We start from the raw sequence: 21,250 nt of genomic DNA on the forward strand, positions 1-21,250 counted from the left end.
CATTTTGTCAATAAATAACAAGGTATGTTTGTATTCATCAGTTTTAGGATGTGCATAATCAATCACAATTTGTCAATAGCGAAGGGGATCTTATGCTCACATATTTCTAAAGAAACTTGATGCTAATTTTTATTTTTTTGCAGACATCCATACGGCCCATATCAAAATCAGTAAACAAAACATTTTCATCTGGTAGAAAATGTTATGAAAAGAGAAATGTGAGTGACTTGTGTTCTCCCTCAGTATGGATGATGAGATGTTATGGATATGTTTGAAGAGATCGCTAAAATTACGTGGAAAATGAATTAGCCCCTTAACGCCGACAGTCGCTAATTTTCATCAAACCCCTTCCATTCCGACTGCGGCGAGATAGCGTGGGTGTATTCCCCCCAATGCCGGTTTGTTTACATTCGATACATACCTAGGAACCTTTTGCACGCACTGGTTTCTCGTAAGACCGGTCGGAGTGGGAACTACATCCAGTTCACGGAAGCGAAATTAACCCTAACCCCTAACCCTAAACAGACTACTGTCAATGTTAGGGAGTAGGAGAGTGTTTTCTTTCTTGCTGTTGTCAAGATTCATTTATTTGTCAATTACTTGAAAATGTGTTTTATTAATTTTACCATTTTGTAAAGAATTTTACCATAAATGCCTGTTGTCGCTAATTTGCATCATACCTAAATTTATATCTATTCTATATGCTATGGACAAATTAACAATCTCAACTTAATTTAGCATCAGCTTGGAGCCAGGAACACACATAATAAAGTTCTTATATAATTGTGAATAAATTCAGGCGTCAAGGGGTTAAAGTGTCAGTTTATTGGAATTACACAAAATACAGGCTGAAGGCTGTGGATTCTCCTGAACAGGGACATTGTTTTCTAGAGAAACTACCTTACTGCTTTTCACCACAATGCAGTGCATCACATATGGAGTTCAGTGTTTTATGGAAATACAGATGTTCACATTGAGAGCTTTTAGGATTTCTCATCCATGTTGTCTTAACAGCTGAGATTCAGAATCAGTTTTAATGGCCAAGTAAGTGTGAACCATAGGCTGTTAATATTAATAATATACAGTCTATGGTGTGAACACATATAGGTAACTTTGTGTTGCTCTCACAGTACACAGAAATAGACATGCAGCTAAAACAGGACAACAAGCAAGGTAACATTTGAGATTTGACTACATAAAGATATTAGTTTGTAAAACACACACACACACACACACACACACACACACACACACACACACACACACACACACACACACACACACACACACACACACATGGAAATAAGCTACTGAATGGACCTTGTGGTGAGACTGCTCTCCCATCCGCTGTTTCCAAGCTCAAGAATGAACTTCCGGGTTGTCATACATGTATTTTTTCAATGTTCTCATGAGAAAAAGAACATAAGTTTTATTTTGAAAGTTATAAAGGAAGTTGTACGTGATGTCAAACGCTTGACGTTGCTCCGTGACGCTGGCACTGTGCTGTAGCTGCCTGCCGTAGACTGGGAAGGTAGTTTCTCTCTTTGCGAAGGAATGTCGCTGCTGCTGCCGTGTCTCTGTTGGGATGGAGGACTGACAGACGCTTTGGGACAAACATGTCGGGACTGCAGTCGCTTATCTTCTTAAATAACCGTGAGTATGTGTAGCTGCTGGCTGCCAGCTGAAAGAAAACATCCAGTCTAGCTGCCGTTTAATGGGGGAAAAGCTAAGCTAGCTGATGTCGACTGGATAGCTAAGGATAGCGTTACCTTTCAGCCAGAGTAGGTTACAAACTGCGGGCCTCCTCACCACTGTTTGAACCCTTGCATGCCCATTAGAGTATATGGCTTTAATATTTTAAGCATAATCGCATAAACATCCTAGAAAGCCCAGTTGTAAGCGCTAACAGCCTGGGCAGCTAATGCTACTGAGTCACTGTGATGTTATTTAACGTTCCGGACAGTATTGAGATGAACAAAGACCCCCTCTGCGCTGATGCCAGCTGAAGACACATCCCCACAGCCACAGGGGAATAACACTGGGACAGCAGCTCCCTTTAGGACTTCATAGGGACAGCATGGGGCAGCTGTAAGGCCTCAATTATGTATCACTAATATTTCTCTTATAATATAATGTAACACCTCCTGGGACACTGTGACAGCTCCTTACAGGGAATATGGTTTGCAGCCAGGATTCCTGCACAAAGCCCCCAAACACTGATGGACAACCAGGACAGGACATATTTTACAAAGTGGTTCAGTAGGAGATTCTTCAGCAACATAAATGCAAGTAGACAGTGTAAGCATGAGCAATATAAGCAGGATTTTATAGTGACATGGATCAGCTGTAAGGCCCTAGTAATGTATTACTAATATTTCTCTATAATCGACAAATTGTTTTGGCCCTAATACAATGAAACATCAATATACACACATGTAACTGATCATACAACTTTCTAATCTTTTTTTCACGTTGTACACATTGAGCACAGACATGTCATATCAGGCTAAATAAACTGTGGCACCACTCTGGTGAAATTCTTTTTTATTATTATCGTGCAGCAGATGGAATATTGTTTCATCCAGAGGGTTGAAAGAGTGTTTGAGCTCTCTAATTATTTTTGCAGAAACATGGATGCTTCGAATGTATTGACAAAAAAACATTAGAGGCATAACCTGGGGCTACATCAAATTGGGTCTTAATGGTGTTATTTCCATCTGTGTTTCTTGATATTTATTGACTGAAATAACCAGAATATCATATGTTTGATGGATTTCCCTCTAAGTTACCAGATCTGGCTGCACGTTTCCTTCATACCTTGTAATGAAGACATGGTTTTGTTTGGGCTTTTGTGTTTAATAAACCTGCCTTTGTTTTAGTATGCCGATACCTGGGTAGGGAATTGAAGTTAATTCCCAATCATAACGTCTGTATTCCTCTGTGTTTTACAGATGATGCTCAAAACAACACAGTAGGTACCTCCACCTGTGACTGGCAGCCAAGAACATCTAGTCAGATTTAAGAGTACCGTACCGCTGCTGAATCAATTCAGAATCAAAATTTATTAATTTGGCATTATATTTGCTTCCAAGTATGGACCCTTAACTTCCCCATCCATCAGGACACACAGTTACACTTTTCCTTCAGTTGTTGTGTGACAAATTGTCAGGGGAGTTCCACTGTACTACCACCTGTTACTTTACAAGCTGGTGAAGCCTCGTCAAGATGTTTTCAGCGCTTAAGAAGCTGGTGGGGTCCGAGCCAGGGCAGCTCAGGGACAAGAACATTCCGGCTGGCTTGCAGTCGATGAACCAAAGTTTGCAGAGACGCTTCGCCAAAGGGGTCCAGTATAATAGTAAGTGATGCAGCCAATCTGGTGAGCAGGCTTCTGCAGTCAAATATGTCTGTTTAAAATTAAATGTAGTTTCTTAGTTAAATTATTGAACTGACAAAATTATTGTGCAATCTCTTTCCAATCCAAGTGAAAATAGTCATCCGGGGAGATAGAAACACTGGGAAGAGTACTTTATGGCATCGACTGCAGGGCAAGAAGTTTGTGGAGGAGTATCTACCCACTCAGGAGATCCAAGCCACAAGTATCCATTGGAACTACAAAAGTAAGTCATTGCCACTAATGTCATCTCTGAACATTTCATCTTATTTTATTTGTTCGTGTTTCTATTTTGGTGAATATTTGACATCTGCTGTTTGTGCCTGGATGATTTATTTCAGTGGCTCCATATCAAGGTAAAAACAGAGACTGTGTCTTTAGATGTAGCTTCAGCTAACCAAGTTTTAGAGTAGGTGTCCTGTGTTTGTGTTAGTCATCCCATACCAAGCACACCTTTACCACCACTACTTCTTCAGGTGTTTTCAGTTCTCAACAGCCTGCACATTTGAAGCGTTTCCCTCTGTGGCCCAAGAACATGAATAATGAAAACGCCCTTTCTGTTTCTCTCAGCTACTGATGATGTGGTGAAGGTAGAGGTGTGGGACGTGGTAGACAAAGGTGAGTGTTGACACACGTGTCCATTAAAGAAGCAGACTTTCCACTCAGGCTCTAAGAAGTTATACTCTACCTTCTTCTATCTATTGCTGTCAACCTGCTACAGTATTTCATGACAACAAATAGACGCATGGTAGCTTGTTTGTTTTTCTGTCCTCAGTGTTGATGTTGTCTTTTTTGCACCTCTCTTGCACTCATCTCAGGCCAAAAATATCCTCTTCCTGAAGGTGTAGGTGAGCGCCACTATAGTGTATAGAAATTGAGCTTGCTTGTGTGCTGTGGGTTTGTTCCGTCTCGTTTCTCTCTTATCTGAATGTCAATATTCTCAAGGTTTGACTGTTCCCAGGTTTGCTGCGTGGCTCCATTTTCTGAGTTTGGCTGGGTTTTCTGCTTTTCTGTATAGCTAGAGCCTGAGCTGAGCGTCTGCACCGTGTGAACCATGACTTAATTAATTAATTAATCCAGCACTGTGTATTTGAAGCATAATGTGTGTTAAAATTAGGCAGTAAGATGTTTTTCTTTAAGAAAAGCGGCTGTGCTATCTGCTTGTTTTACTAAACATAATCTAACATAAAGCAACAAACTAAGGATGTGATATTTTTTTTCAGCTCGTCTAAACTTGTGATTTCTTTTTCTTTCAGGCAAAGGCAAAAGACGCGGAGAGAATTTGAAACTGGAGAATGAGCCCCAAGAGGTGATTATCACATGATTGTCATGTGTTTAGGAAACGCATGGCTCATTGATGGTATGTGGGTCAGTGATGGAGCAGACCAGAGGAAGAGGTATTAATACATGTGTCTAATATGTGTGTTGTAGTCCGATGAGGTGGCCCTGGATGCAGAGTTTCTGGACGTGTACAAGAACTGTAATGGAGTCATCATGATGTTTGACATTACCAAGCAGTGGTAAGAGTCGTCTGTCTGACACTGAGCTCTGATGCTACAATATGCATGGGCAGATTAGGTTTCAGCCGAGAGCTGCCACGGCTGGATTTTGTTCGGCTTCAAAGACAAAAAACACACTTCACAGACATTTCAACACGGCTAGTTTAGACATCATGTCTGAGGGAATAGATGAAGATTTTAATTTTTTTTAAATACTAGAATATCTATACAAAAGGGACATGATTCATCAATAGGTATTTACAGTAAATATTGTTGTGCCATGGTATAACAGGAGACAACACACAGGGAAGCAAACACCATTCAATCCCATAATGAAATAAGGGATACATAGAAAACAACCCTCCTAATGCAATCTAAATCATGAGCGTAAAATAATGACTTTACAAATCAAATTAACTATTTCTTAATTCAGACCCACATAAACACTAGTATGGCAATCTAATAGGTTTCCCCCTGATGTTTGTTTAAATCTGCACATACTAACATGAAGCTACTTTAAAATAATGTTTTATAAACAGTTTTGGGTTCATTGAGAGATTACATGCCAGAAGTGTGTCTAGTCACTAGAGCCCAACCGATAAAGGATTTTTAAGGCCAATATCGATACAAATATTTGGTGATTTAAAGATTTGATATTCCAATATATCGGCCGATTATATACTTCTTCAGAAAAAAAGAAACTCTTAACAAAACCAACAGATTTCCCTAACGTTAGTTATTTGTAGTTATGAGTCCTCACTAAAATAATGATAATGCAGTTTAAAAAAAAAATTGTTTTATTGTCACAACAGAACAGAGAAACATCAAAATATGTTAAAGTTCTGATAAATAAAATGTATAAAAATCCAAACTTAAGATATGAAACTTTTTTTATTTAACCTTTATTTATCCAGGTAAACTGTTTGAGAACAACTTCTCATTGCATCAAACATGACCTGGCCAAGAGGCTACAGAAATAAATGAAAACATACTCTACAACTAAACCTATACATGTCATACACATAACACACAGAACAAGCAAATAAAAAAAATAGAAGTAGACCGCAAAGAGAAAAAATAAAATGCTTAAGTATATGTGTATAAATATGATTCATGTTTATCAGCAGGAACAGGAATCAACTGTTGTTTTGAAGATTAAGGTGAAAGGTGGAAATAGACATTTATTGATCCTTTCGGAAATTCATCTTGCACCATACAGCTCATCAAAAAGACAGACAACAGACCATAAACAACAGACAACACAAGACCACCAACCCTTCCCTCCTCCCCACACACCCCCAATATCTACACATCATACATACAAGAATAGCAAAGTGCAATATCATTAGCAACAATGGGCTATCAGCAGTAAGGTGCATCATCATCGTTTTAATATTATACCAACATGCAGTATTGTTAGCCAAAAAGGATTAAGTTATTTTCCCTAATTTATGTAGTAGTGTAATGCTGGTAGGAATGAATGATTGGGATCAGAGACGTAAGTTTCAGAGTATTTTGTAGACTTAAAGCGTTAAACACGAGTGTTGCCAACAGGGCCATTGTAGAGTGCCCTCTGGTGGACAGACTATGCAACGCCAACACTCACAACATGGTTGAAGGGTGATTCGTCCGTTTTTTTTAAATATTTATCGGCCATTATAAATGCTGATACCGATAGTTTGGAAAATGCCTAATATTGGACAGCCAATATATCGGTCTGGCTCTACTAGTTATACATTGTGTGCAGATGTTTAACCCTACCTCTTACAACTTCATATATTTTTCTGCTTTCACCTTAAAACAAATGGACTTTATGGGTCTTGCATATCTGCTTTTAGGAAAAGTCTGGCCCTATATTTTAACGGTCAACATTAACAATATGTTAGTCTGTGTCTCAATATTACATTTCATTCAGCTGTTTCCAAAGTGAATTCCAATCAATGCATTCGATCATGAAGGTACAAACTCACAACAGCAAGAATAGCATAGAAGTTCATTAGCTTCAAATAAGCCAAACTACAACGGCAACATGTCAGTGCAATTTTTTATTATTATTATTACAGTTTGGTCTTGTGGATCCAATGTCACTCAGGCAGGCTGAGATTCATGCTTCTACCTGTGATTCATGGGGAAAAGAGAGAATTAGTTGGGTGTCGTCTGTGCAGCTGTGGTAGAAAAAGCCATGGGAGTGAATAACAGAACCAAGAGAGTTAGTGTACAGAGATGGAAAGTTGATTTCAGAAGGTTGGTAGAAAAAGAAGTGTGTATGTCATCTATCCGTCCAAGTGCAACTCCTATCTAAACTAGTATACCAGCAAATGTTTCCACTGATAGTAATGGACCCGAAACCACGTAGATAAATATAACACTTTAAGAACTAGTTAAAAGAAAAGATAAAAACCGTTCTCTGGATTTAAAAGATAATAAAACAAAGTCCGATGTCAGTCAGAGCTTCGGCCACAATGCCCACGTCCATGCGTCCTAGTCTGTTCCATACGCAGCCCACGAGAGGGGCGGCCGATTCCGTCGGGGGGTAGGCTGGGCTTCTCTTCCCCTAACTCCGCGTTGCGATACCCACACTGGAGGAACTGGGAGGGATAAAGACAGCTCTTAGTCAAGTATACACAAAAAGGACAGTTCTTCTCCGCACGCCCGGAGTGGGTAGCTAGAGGACTTTCCTTTACTTATCTGTACTCAGGCGTTGAATCCGTTATTCAGTTGGCTGCATCCTTCCTGCTGCTACGGCCGATGTGTTCCGATCTGCACCCCCACTCGTTCGCCGCACTTCCTTCCCAGTCAATCGGTTTCTGCTCCGTGTTACGGCCTCCTCATCCGTGTTCCTTCCACTTGTGGCCATGTTACTGTCCTGCCATTACGGTCCCTCTCGCTCCGTGGTGTGGGTGGCGCGGGACTATCCCTCACTGTCGGACAGTCTTTCCCTTTCCTGGTTTCCGTTCCGCTGTCGACCACACACGTCTCACTGCATAGCATCCTCCTGCACGCCCGTAGAGCGTCAGCACAGGCCTCGCAGATCTCGACCATCCTCTCGTCCAGCCTCACCTCCAGCCTCACCTCAGGTCCTGTCCTTGGCCCTCTCTGCCACCAGTCCCACGCCACCTGAGGCCCACATTTCACCACTCCTGCCTTGCTGCTCGCTTCCTCTCTTCCACTGCTTCCTGTGTTCCTGCCTTCCCTCTCTGTTCTCATTTGTCCCTTTTCATTGCTCCCGGTCTCTCTACCACACCTGCCTTCAATCACTTAATTAGTTTCACACCTGTCTTTACTCAGCCCATCAGTCCAGGCCGTGCTGCGGCCAAGTCAAAGGGAGGGGGCGTGGTCTTGCCATGGTGAACAGTTCATTCATAAATAAAGTTACACATGCAGTATATTATAAAAACACATGGGCACAGTAAAAAGGAATAAAAACATGCAAACAATAAAATCCTTAAAACACGCATGCAATTCATGAATAAAAGAACACACCAATTCACATGCAACAATAAAATAAGTGGCACACAGGGATCTTAATATATATTAAAATTCTTCACTTTTGACATATCTTTTATAAAGTAGAAGAGAGGAAGGAGGAGGGGACTGGGGGTTCTACGAGGTAAGTGAAGATGAAGAGTTTTTTGGGGTTGGAGCAATAGTGACTATGTTGGTGAATCTACATTTGGTATTTGTGTCAGCAGGAAGGTGTGTGTATTGTTGAGTCAGAATAAAGTACATAGTGTGTGTTCATGGTGATGAAGGAACTAAGGCTGTCAATCGATTTAAAATGTTTAATCTCAATGAATCGCATGAGTGTCATAGTTAACTCAAGATTAATCGCACATTTTGTATCTGTTGTAAATATACTTTTCAAAAGGATATTTTTTAAGTGTTGAATGCTCAAGTGGTGTTTGAGACTGGCTGTACTCCGGGGGTACAGTATATGCATAACTTTTAGTCTTGTGGAGAGAACCATCTGGAAGGCTTTGGAAACTTAACTCGCCATTCAAAAGATGCTTTTTCTGCTCAAGGAGCTTTGTTTCTGCTAGCCATCAAGTTAAGCCATCAGTTAGTTAAATGATGTATTATAAGACCTGTTCCGCTGTCTCGTCTCCGCTAACCGCCCCCAGCCCTACTGACTGCCTGTGCAGTGCTGCTGCAGTGTTTCCTCTATGTTGATTTTATTGTGGTGGTGCGCCATGGCAAATTTTCTTCTGCCACGCTATCAGAAATAGGGCAGACGCACAATAGTCGCAGTTGCCTTTTAAATAATCCTGCTGACATAATTCCCCCAGATTTTCAATGTAATGGCTCAATATCTAAATGATTTCGACAATATGGCTGAGGTCGTTATAATTGGATGGCCTGCAGTTTCAAGCACAATTCGTTTGGATAAAAGCGTTACATTTTGGAAGATAGACGGGATTCTGAACAGCGATGCGCGCACACACACACGCAGCAGAGATGGGTTACAACACGCAGCATACACATGTAGGAAACGAAATATTTCAATCTGATCTGGCTGGTCAGTCCACTCTCGTCCACCGCGCTGTTTACACAAACACAGCTCTACTCTAAATAGCAAATTTTAACAAACCAGCTAAAACAAAAGCTGTCGGTTTGTAGTCTAACTGTTTATCTTAGTTTGCCTCAAATCTTGAAATTTTGACAAATTCTTGTAAACATAACTGCTGGCTAAACTAACCATCCTCTGCTGGAGCATTTATGGATGTATTATAAGACCAAAACAAACCAACGTGGCTAATTAAGATGCACGTGAATGACGCAATCTTTATGTTCACGTCTTCATTCTTGATGATGATGCTGGTTGTATTCTGGCCCTCATGACCCCCGACCTAGGTATAAATTAAGTAAATTTGCACAATTATATGGTATTAGGCCTAGGCCCAATTTGTTCGGAATACCAGTTTTACCATAAAATAGGATGAGAAATAGTATTGTTTTATTACAATTCTATACAACAATATTGAATAGGGTAATAAAATGCGGGGTTTCTGTTCAGACAGATCTGCCCCCACTGCTAAAAAAAAAAAAAAATCCTAAAGGAAACGCAGTGCTGTTTAGTGTTTAACCGAGGATCCGTGGACCGCATGAAGGGGAATGAATTACAATAGAAATATATTTATAAGTCACTAAGACGGTCTGAAAAGTCTATCAATCTAGCGAGAAAGTCGCCAAGTTGGCAATACTGGCCACAATGTTACTGTTGCAGCGTCCTAATTTCCCAAACTATGGAGCGAAATCACAGAAAACAAATTAGTGGCGTTAAAAGGACTTTGTTAAAGGAACACGCCGACTTATTGGGAGTTTAGTTTATTCACCGTAACCCCCAGAGTAAGACAAGTCGATACATACCCTTCTCGTGTCCGTGCGTGTTGTAACGCTGTCTGACGGCTCCACCGGTAGCTTAGCCTAGCACAGAACCTGCAGGTAACTGGTTCCAACTAGCTTACTGCTCCCAATAAGTGACAAAATAATGTGATTTGTAGAGTCACAGCGTGTACACAAAACAACGTAACATGAGACACAGCCATCTTCTATCCGTAAACAAACCGGGAACTATGTTCTCAGACAGGCTTGCTGCAAAGCAAATCATTCTGCCCAAGTACTATATTCTTCCGCCTGAGAATATAGTTCCCGGTTTGTTTACGGTTAGAAGATGGCTGTGTCTCATGTTACATTGTTTTTTTACACGCTGTGACTCGACAACACACAACATGTAAATGGGAACATGTTGGCGTTATTTTGTCACTTGTTCTGAGCAGTAGGATTACTGGAACCATTCACCTGCCTCTTCTGTGATGGGCTGATGCCGCTGGAGATGTCAGACAGCCTTACACCATGCACAGAGATGAGAAGGGTATGTATCGACTTGTCTAACTCTGGGGGGTTACGGTAAATAAGCTAAATTCCCAATAAGTCGGCGTGTTCCTTTTAATGTAAATGGGCTGTATTTATATAGTGCTTTTCTAGTCTTAATGACTACTTAAAGCGCTTTAGTACAGGAATCATTCACACACAATTTATACATCCATGTGGCATCCCTGCAGCATGCATATCCTGGTGGCCCAGGTTCTCCTGAAAGAAATTATGTCTAGAACTTGATTGTGCATCACCGGGTTGAGGTTACACAAGCATGATTACACAGGAGACCAAGCGGACAAAAGATTGGAGAAAATGGTTTGGACCTCTGAGGTCTGTGTATGTACTGAACTATTAAAAGGTTTCTCGCGTACGCCTGAGAGACTGGCATAAATACATACTGACTGATACCAATGCTGCCACCCACCGATCAATGTTGTGTTGGGATTTTGTCAATTGCAGGACTTTTAGCTACATCCTGAGGGAACTGCCCAAGGTACCCACCCATGTGCCGGTGTGTGTGTTGGGGAACCACAGGGACATGGGCGAGCATCGCGTCATCCTCCCTGACGATATAAGAGACCTGATTGCTGGACTGAACAGGTAGAGATCAGCACTTGGCTAAATGGTAGTGATGGGCGCATGAAGCTTCGGGGCTTTAAACGCAGCAAACACAGTGACATCTGGGGATTTGTAAAACAGATAGCAGCCCTTCAGAACAGGCCAAAACACAACAACACTTCTCTGATTTTAATAGTTTTAGTCTCAGTGGCATTGCAATAATAATAAGTTATTCAGGAATATGTTCCAGTAAAATAATGAATGCATGTCCAAAAAGCCTGCATCTCAAATATTTGCTGACAGGAAATATAAATGACCTTATTGATGTAGTTTAGGAGTCCACTGAGTATTATGTGATTTAACTTCCTGGTTAATATTCATGTAACATTTTATGTGATTGGACAACAATACTCCTACTACGTTTATTATTTTATGACGTAGAGGTTGTTGTATTTGAAAGTCATTTCTCAGACCTGGTGCAGCAGTGGAATCGGATGTACATCGATACAAGTCATACATGAGCATTGTACCACGCCAGTAAGCTCCAACATGTGATGACGTGTGCACAGTCAGAGGTGGCGGAAGTGAAAATCAAACAAGTGTGAGAGTGTTTTTGTGGAACGACAGAAATGAGAACAAAATAACTCTGACTCAGAGAAACCTCTTTGCCAGTGAAAAAGAGGAAACCGCAGCCCAAGCAACAATCGGCAATAATTTGTTTAGTATTCAGAAGAGAATAAGTTTGGGGAAGTTGATAGCTCATGCCTTAGTTCAGTCTTAAAATCTGAAGGTCAGCTACAAAAGTAAGTACCTAACTTAGTGTACAGTGGCGTATTATACTTCAGACACACAAACCGTGCGTAATCAGGTTGTTTATAAAAATTAAGAATTTATTTAACTACAGTACTAGGAATAGGTATGATTTTCTATGTATGCAGAATTTAAACAGAAAATAAATTGCTGTTGAACATTTAACAATGAGTGCTCTGTCTGCTGGCTGTGTTTAAAGACAATGGTTAGCTAACAGAAACCGAAATAAGTGGTAATTAATGCAGCGTTAACATGTTTATAATCTTGACCGTAATATATTGAAGAGGGTTACTGTCAAATATACTGCATATGTTAGAAACATGAAGTCATGAAGGATAACCAGTAATACTTGTATTTTACAGACCAATGGGAGCTTCTTACATCCACTATGCCGAGTCCTCAATGAAGAATGGCTTTGGCTTGAAATATCTGCACAGGTTTTTCAACATCCCCTTCCTGCAGCTACAGGTTCTTTTTACTTTGTCATTATTGGTGTCCATTCTGTACTTTTTGTTCATGTTTTGCACAGCGTGTATATGAAGTCTTAATCTGAGATGTGTGTGTGTGTGTGTGCGCAGAGGGAGACCCTCCTGAGGCAGCTGGAGACAAACCAGCTGGACATGGACGCCACCCTGGAGGAGCTCTCTGTGCAGCAGGAGACTGAAGATCAGAACTATGAGATGTATGGTCTGCTTTGTTTCTCCCTCTGCCAGGGCATTGTTGCAAAGAGCCCCTAGAGGGGCATGAGCAAAAGCTTTGTCTTCCACGAGTTTCTGGTGCACAGCCGATAGTATGCTGCAAGCACCAGAAAAATGAAGCAAACTTTTGCACGTCATCTCTGGGAACACACTATAGACTAGCTGTGCTTCCATCTGACTGTTGAATTTTACACCCATGTATGAAATACTGTGCCCTTTTTTTTTTTTTTCTTTTCTTACTTAAAGGTGCAATATGTAATATTGTATGTAATACTGGCAGCTAGCGGTTAAAATAGTTACTGCACTACCAATTCAAAATACTGGACAGTCGTTTCCCCCGCCCCCTCCTGCCCAGACTCGAAGTTCACGGGGGTTGCCAGGCTGAGACCGCAGCATTCACAACAATGTTGCTAGACGCTTTTCTCACATAGCCAGACATTACTCCACAGCACAGCAGAGTAGCTAACGTTAGATGCTAGTCTCACATAGCCAGACATTACTCCACAGCACAGCGGAGTACTTAACGTTATGCTGGCTATATCGACAGTCATAAAAGCCCGTGCTCACGCGGAGCCATAGATATATACACGACGCGGAGCTCTGTAACCAACTGACAGACACACTTTTTCGGCTTAAAATTACAGTATGAACCGCTAAAAACGCAACAACCTCACCGTCCTCTCCACACGCCAGGCAGGCACACTTCCTCGGCTTAGAATTACAATACGAAACGCTAAAAATACCACCACCATGCTGACTGAACACACTTCACTGGCTTAGAATAGCATAGTCCTCTCTTTCCGATTTACAGCCCCCCTCGCGGACTTAAAATAACTCACCGTTGTCGGCTCCAGCTGCTGAACTACCCGTTGTAAACAGCCATGGCCCGGCCCGTCGGTCCCCCGGTAACGTTAGCAGTTAAAAGGGTTAGCATGGCGGCGTAGCCAGGACCAGTCGGGATCACTTTACTGGCTGTGTCTCAATTGTTTTTGCGAGTAACCAACTCGGGTACTCTAGCTATATAATTCAATGTGAGAACACAAATGTTGAAATGACATAAAATGCCCGTCCCTAGTGGCTGTGATAAATTAGCCTGAAGCTAATGCTTACCTGTTGAGGAGGAAATTCTGCGTCCTTTTGGGATCTAAGCTGTCTCCATCTTTCAAATACATCTCCATTATTTACCAGGGGGTTGTTACGTCTCTGGTCCCGCAACTGTTAGAAACATGCCGTTTTCTTTTTTTTAGGTCGGGTAGAATCTATCTCCGTTGATCCTGTTTGTTTGTTTGCTGCTTTCATGGATGTACTAACGTTAGAGCTGTAGCGCGCTGGGTTTACGTTTTTCCAGGTATATCTGGCAACCCGGCCTGGCTGTCAAACTGGGCCGTTGGTAACAACCACAGATCAAAACATAAACATAAATTCCGTCACGGAATGTAAATTTCAAAAAGAAAAAATACTGACATTAGCATTGTTGTCAGAAAAGATAGTATTTCAGTTTAACATGTTTCCTTAATATCTGATGAGGCATTGGTGTCATTTTTGGATTTATTACAGTACAAATATTACATATTGGACCTTTTAATAATACCATTTTTTTCCCTCAAAAATCCAATAGTACTTTCTCTCTGCAGGCCCTTCTCTGAGCCGCTCTGGCCCTCTGCAGGCCCTGCGCTGTGTTTGTAGCCTCAGATACTATTGCAGGTGAATTGTAGTTTATTAACCAGGCCTGTTGTGGTTCCTGCAGTTTCCTGGAGAACCTTGAGTCTCGCAGTAAGGGCTATGGCTCTCCTGGTCCAGCTAACGGTCAGAGTCCCTCCTCTGGCTCCCAGTCCCCCATCGTCCCTCCCAGTGGGGCCTCCACAGGCAGCTCCAGCCCCAGCACCCCTCAGCCCCCAGTGCCCTCCCAGATGCTCCCACAGTCACCGTCTGTGTCCGCCTCCTCCCCTCCACCTCCACCTCCGCCGGCACCGGCTAGCGGGGCAGCTTCACCCGCTGTTGAGTCGAAGCCATCGGCCCAGTCGCCCGAACACGTACAGGCCTCGGCTGCATCTGGAGCGCTGGGCCCCCAGAAACGTGGCTTCATGTCTCGCTGGTTCGGTTCAACTCCTGCCTCGGAGGCTCCTGCTTCTGCACCAGGTGAGTCTCTTTTACACATTACTGAAGCAGTAAAAGACTCTGCATCAGTCCACATGCCAACTCCTCTCTAGTTGTGTGCACATTGTCCACAATCATTGATGATACTCACATCCTCACTCTGACACTGTAGCTTACTATAGGTTCTTCTATATATGTGCATGTACATATGTGCTTCTATAGGAAGCACATCAGAAAGGTTCCAAAAGGCTAACGCAAAACATGTTATCCATGAATTCATCCGTACAGTGCTGATTATTTGGTGCAGTATAAATTTAAAACCCTGCTGTGTCTTTATTTTGAAATTAATTGTTTCATCATGCAGCAGAGAGGACAGCAAGACTCTTTTACAACAGGTTGATTTATATAATTGCTATGGTGGACCTCCACATTGTCACACAATTAGAAACCGAGCAAGATAAAGCCATCGTCATTCTTTCAGCGTGTGCCAGCAGGTATATAATTGCACTGCTTTGGGAGTGCATGCATGAAAGTGTGGAGATTAGTGTAAGAACCAACCAAAGGCCCCAACTCCCCTCTGATCTGTTGTAAATCCACAGTTAGTTAGACTCTGCTCTCACTCCCACTCACTCACACACACACCACCGGTGCCGCAGCGCTCAGTCTGACACTTGTGCTACTACACTGCAAAAAGTTTGCGGCTCTGTGGGTCGGGTGTTTTTGCATGTTGGGAGGTGTGGATTGGCTCTTATAACAGGTGGGGGGTGCGACTGACCAGCGCATCACTGATGAGCACAGTTAGGAGGACTCTGAGAAACTGCAAAGCTAGATTTCTAATCCTTCCGCTTCAATGAAAAGATCATATGTTATGTGAAATCAGTTTGACTAAAATGACAAAATGATTGGTTTTGACTAGATTAACTGAAATGTTTAATATAATCTGATGTTGAATTAAAGAAGCTATTGATGCTTGAACAAAAAACAGTAAGATGTAGCTTCTAAAGCAGTTAGCCAATGTCTATAGTTTGTTACTTGATCAAAATTGTGTTATTAAAGTAAACAATATTTTTGAGATCATCTTTTTATAGGAATTATTCATCCATAACTAAACCTGGCTGGTGTTGTTGTGATGTCACGGTTTCATTTGATTTGAATAAAGTGAATTTATTTGAAAGTTATCACATAAACTGGGCTGTATGTTCTCCCCAGACGAGCCGCCTGCATCAGTGTGTCCTGCTAAGGTTCAGAGTGTGGATGATTTTATGCCCGATGAGAGACTGGATAAAAGCTTCCTGGAGGACAGCCTGCCCCCCCGGACCAAGCCGCCCCAGCGTGCTGCGGCTATGGACAGCGACAGGTCAGAGCTTTAACAATCAGGTCCTACATTAGACTTTTTTTTACATTCACTTTGAAATCAGCCTTAACCTGGCTGATAAACCAAGCTTTATTTAACCAGCCCAACACCATAGCAGGCTCTCTCTCAATGAGTGAAGGTAAAAAAGAGCTCTTTCCTGTCCTGTCTCTGTCCCAGTGATGGGGAGAGCCGAGGAAACCCCATGGTGTCTGGTTTCCAGGACGAGCTGGATCCTGATGACACGGAGCCCGGTCTCCCCCAGCCCAGGACCCTACCCCTCAGTAAAGACATCACTCTGACCAGTGATGAGGACGAGGTGGCCCCAGCAGCCCCCGCTATCACACAGGACCAAGACCTGGACAGTGAGCACGAGCTCAAAGCGTAAGTTCTTATATAAATCTATTATAATACTGTATGGGTTGAGGTATAGAGGGAATGTGGGGCTGTCATAGGAAGCCAAAGTAAAAGTTAACCAACCAGGGCATTGCCATTAACTAGCAACATCAACACGAATAACCACAAAGCAACAGATTATGTTGCTTCTCTGTCCCTTCTCAATCCATGCTGTCATATAGAATTGTAAAACATTTTGACAGGAAGCAACAGGCATGGCGGGTGCAGATTGGTCGCTAAGCAGTTAGCTAAGCACCTAAAGCCATTTGGACCATCACCAAAGAGAAGTCCCAATACGCTGATTAGGAGCGCATGATATATCGACTCAATATCGTTATCGCAATATCACATTGCGCAATATTATATTGAAAGTGTCGCAATAAGTATGCAATATTTAGTTTATTTTGTGGAGCGCTGTGTCGCGTCCGTTGGCCGTGTGGCTTAGCTGTGTTTTGATTTAGAGCTTGAAACGCTGTAATGATCCTGTTTCATTGGCCAGTTACTGTGCCACATGCACGTCAGCGCATAGGTCCACTACGTGACAAACCCTATGGAGCGTACCACGTGTGGGCATATTTCGACAGAGTGACGGTGTAAGTGAAGAAATAGATAGAGATAACAACACAGAACGAATCAGTGAAGCCAAAGAAAAGTTGTGTCCTGTTGTCTTTATTTATATATTTTATACTGTCCAACCAGTAGAACATGTCCTGTTGTCTTTATTTATATATTTTATACTGTCCAACCAGTAGAACATGTCCTGTTGTCTTTATTTATATATTTTATACTGTCCAACCAGTAGAACATGTCCTGTTGTCTTTATTTATATATTTTATACTGTCCAACCAGTAGAACATGTCCTGTTCTGTAGACATGGTCCTTATTTATTTATTTATTCATTTATTTATTCATTCAGTCATTCAGTCATTCATGTTGGACCAGTCCAATATGACAGTCAGTTGAAATAAACCTTGTGTTGTAAGAAAACTTGTTTTATTTGTTATGAATCTATTTTAATGAGTTTTCCCGTAACTTTTGTAATTTTACATATGTTTAAAAATATCAAAATTAATATCTTATATCGATATTGCAATATTCATAATATCGCAATATCACATTTTGTTAATATGGTGCAACCCTAACGCTGATTTCACCAATACATTGGTTTTGCATGTAAAGGGAACATTGAAAATGTAAATGTGTTTAATTACATGTTCTGTTGATTGATGTCAGAACAGGAATGAATCCAGTTTTGGCCTGTGGGTTATTTAGTGGGTGCCGCGGCCCCCTGCAGTGCCCTGACAACAAGCCAAGAGTGCTGCAAGATTTGTTCATTTGCATATTGTAGTGTGCTTTTTAAAAAGAGTCTGACCAGATGTTAGATGTAGCTATGATGGCTGCTGACTTCCTGTGGTTTCTTCACCACTGCTGCAGAAAAAGATCCCAGTCACCTCACAATGAGTGAACAGATAATGGTGCGTTCTTTTTGTCTTGTAATCGCGACTAGTAGCTCGAGCGTGACGTCACATCCGTCACAAAATACTACAAGTCGGAGAAAAGATGGATTTATGTAACATTTTTAGTTTAACATTTAGGATTCTATTCACCTAGTTATTGACATATTACACAAATATATTTCACAGTTTGATACATGAAAATTACGTTTTGATTAACGTTAACGTTAGGCTACTGCTCTGCTTTTTGCTTAAAGCCATTGTTGTCATATAGCAACCGAGCGTCTCTAGCCAATTTCAGCTGCACAAGCTACAAAATAACTAATCAGGCGGTATTTAACTCCTAATAAGACTGTAGAGACATGCCTATAGGTAGCAGTATACAGTGCTATGTGTACGGCTTCTTCATTTGGTTACAACAACGACAAAAGTGCTTAAAATTGTAGAAAACCACAATGTTTACTACGTGTGATGCACGACGTAGCCATCTTTGAAAGTGAGCTCGGGGTCCTCTGAGTTCAGACGACTTGACGAGTCGCATATACGACCTCGGTGGCGTTCTTTTTGCAGCTTCCGGTTCGTAACTCCGGAAAACGACTCGGAAAACGACTTCGGTGGACAAAAAGAACGCACCATAAGAAACGAAGTTAGCAAGTGAAGAATGTGAAAGACACTGGTCTATATGGAATACAAATATGAAGGTGAACATATGTTCTATATCCTGCTGTTTCAGGCCTGTGATCCACATCACCAAACCAAAGGTGGCCCCTAAAGGCCCGAGCATCTCCCTGACTTTGACTCCAGCTGCAGAGCAGCCGCCCCAACACCCGGCCAGGAAGAAGGGAGGAGCAGCCAGAGCCGAGGACTCAGACTCCGAGCCCGAGGCCCCGGTGGCCCAGCAGATGCTCTCCTTTGTCATGGATGACCCCGACTTTGAGTCTGAAGCATCAGACACACCAAAAATAACAAAGGTAACGTGGAACACTCCTGCCATCACAGCAGACTCGCTCTGCAGGAAATTTTCAATGGAACTGTTGGATTTGAGTCATTCAGTCAAATCCACAGTATGATAGCAGTCAGACGGAGTACCAACATTCTGGCTGACACAAAGTCAAACATCAGAAGCCTTATTTCTTTATGCCTTTTTAAAAAAAAATCTAAACATTTCCTCATATGAGCGTTCAGTTTTGGGTATCCCTCTTTTCCCAGGAGACATTTCCAGTCCGAGACGAGCTTCTGTCCGACCTCTCTGACGACGACCTGCAGTTAGCCAATGTGGCAGAACCTCTGAAGCCCACTGTGATCTCCTTCAAACCCAAGGACGATACCGACCTGTTTGGCCTGGGCATCAAGGAAGAGGCTCCCGCAGCCAAGGACAGCAGCGAGGAGCAGGAAGGCAAGTCCACACACGTCCGTCCACTCGTTTAGATTAGCACTTCCTTAACTGCATGCCCCAAAGTAGAAGACGCTCACCGCAAGAAATGAGCTTCTGCAGGTATTACATACAGTCTCTGATAGGGCTGCATCAGAGACTGTATGTCTCCATTCTGGAAAATATCCATATCACCATTATTTTGGTCAATATTGAAATCACGATTCTTTACCACGATTACTCATTGACTTTTGGGAAGATGTTGCATTTATTAAACTTAAGAAACTGTGAATCTTCCCTTAATACTTTTCCCATTTGAACTTTTTGAATTCACCAGAATCGGAACACAAGAAAAAAGAATTTATTTGCAAAATGTAATGTACAAAATAACTTTTTTTTTTTTTTTTTTTTCGATTAAATAGTTGTTGTAAAAGTTAGGAGCCGAAATTGTAATCGCAATCAATTTGATTAATTGCACCGTCCTAGTCTCTGGTGGTCATCCAGAATGAACAGAACCAGAGTTAATGATATAGTTGCATATTCAACATGACTTTGGGAGTGAGAGGCCTGGTTTACTGTTTTTAAAATCATTGGTTGTTTAAGCACCAATGAAGTATAAAGTCTCTTTCAGTCAAATGGTTGAAAGATTTAGTCCTCCTTAAAAGGTTGTTTTTTGATTTTAACATAATTAAAATGGGATTTCAATCATTCTGGTATGTATCTGCTCCTCCTTCAGGGAAAGAAAGCAAACACTCCTCCAAAGAGAAGAAGAAAAAGAAGAAGAAAAGCAAAGAGGTAAAGTTGTTGTTGTTGTTCCTATTACATAGTAGTAAATAGCAGTGAAGACAGTAATATTACTACAATAAATTGCATCCTTCCTTTTTCAGGAGGATGAAAAGAACAAGAAGAAACACAAACACAAGAAAAAAGAAAAAGACGAAGACGCAGCAGGAGACGAGAAAAAGAAGAAGAAATCCCGGACCAAGAAAACGGAGGTGGACGAGTTGGAGGACTTTCTGGGCGGAGGAGCAGGCTCGATCAAAAGAGATGACGGCGATTATGAAGAACTATAAGCGCTCCTGTTCCATCAGGAACGGAAGCATAAAGCATCTCCAAGCCATACGCACTCCCTCTGGTACCTGTCTGTTCCTTCTGAGTGACTCCACATCTGCACTACTGCTGTCACTTCCATTCCAGCCAATAGGAAACAGCCAGGAGACCCCCGGGAACTGTAGGGTCGTGACATTAAAATCTGATGATTGGCTCTCTGTACTTTGACATGACTGAATAAGTTGGCTCCATATTTCCTTTGATTTGATATACCAGTGACCCACTCTGTAAATAGGGTTCCCATTGTGTCTGGTTGGTGTACTAATGGAGAGCATGCTTACAGTGACCACTGACAGTCTTCTGTCTTTTTCTTTCATTCTACTTCAGTGGCCAACGGCACATTTAGTCTTGTGTCTCTACATATAAACCGTGAACAATCATTCACAGCGAGTTGATTTAAGAACTCTGAAACCACTTCCCCTTCTTCGCTCTGGGAGAACGTCCACGCTAAGCCGGCTGCATGTGGAATCCGTTTGCTTTGTTCTGGCCTCCGTCCACACTTAACCTTGCTGGTGTTTCAGGGCGGAGCAGGGAAACGATGATCTAACTCTCATTTCAAGTGTCCATATAGCTGATCACACACTACAGTTTGTCATTAACTGGTCTGGCTCAACGGATCTACATTGCTGAGATAAAG

The 21,250-nt window shown here is 41.8% G+C and overlaps 1 protein-coding gene across 4 annotated transcripts; it reads left to right on the forward strand.

Moving 5' to 3' along the window:
* Window positions 1-1,465: 1,465 nt before the first annotated feature.
* rabl6b (RAB, member RAS oncogene family-like 6b) lies at window positions 1,466-20,995 on the forward strand. 4 transcript variants are annotated; one of them, XM_039804418.1, is made up of 18 exons: window positions 1,466-1,653; window positions 2,952-3,355; window positions 3,483-3,617; window positions 3,733-3,747; window positions 3,962-4,009; window positions 4,210-4,239; window positions 4,648-4,700; window positions 4,823-4,911; window positions 11,227-11,367; window positions 12,498-12,603; window positions 12,714-12,817; window positions 14,581-14,972; window positions 16,140-16,287; window positions 16,462-16,665; window positions 18,865-19,102; window positions 19,341-19,527; window positions 20,240-20,298; window positions 20,391-20,995. In XM_039804418.1, the coding sequence occupies exons 2-18, from the start codon at window positions 3,226-3,228 to the stop codon at window positions 20,574-20,576; spliced, it is 2,265 nt and encodes a 754-aa protein (XP_039660352.1). In that variant the 5' UTR covers window positions 1,466-1,653; window positions 2,952-3,225; the 3' UTR covers window positions 20,577-20,995. The 4 variants fall into 4 exon arrangements, with proteins under 4 accessions (XP_039660352.1, XP_039660354.1, XP_039660353.1 ...); XM_039804420.1 differs by lacking the exon at window positions 4,210-4,239; XM_039804419.1 differs by lacking the exon at window positions 3,733-3,747 and having other exon boundaries at window positions 1,467-1,653.
* Window positions 20,996-21,250: the final 255 nt, after the last annotated feature.

Source organism: Perca fluviatilis, chromosome 6, assembly GCF_010015445.1.
Source record: "Perca fluviatilis chromosome 6, GENO_Pfluv_1.0, whole genome shotgun sequence".
Classification (NCBI taxonomy): domain Eukaryota; kingdom Metazoa; phylum Chordata; class Actinopteri; order Perciformes; family Percidae; genus Perca; species Perca fluviatilis.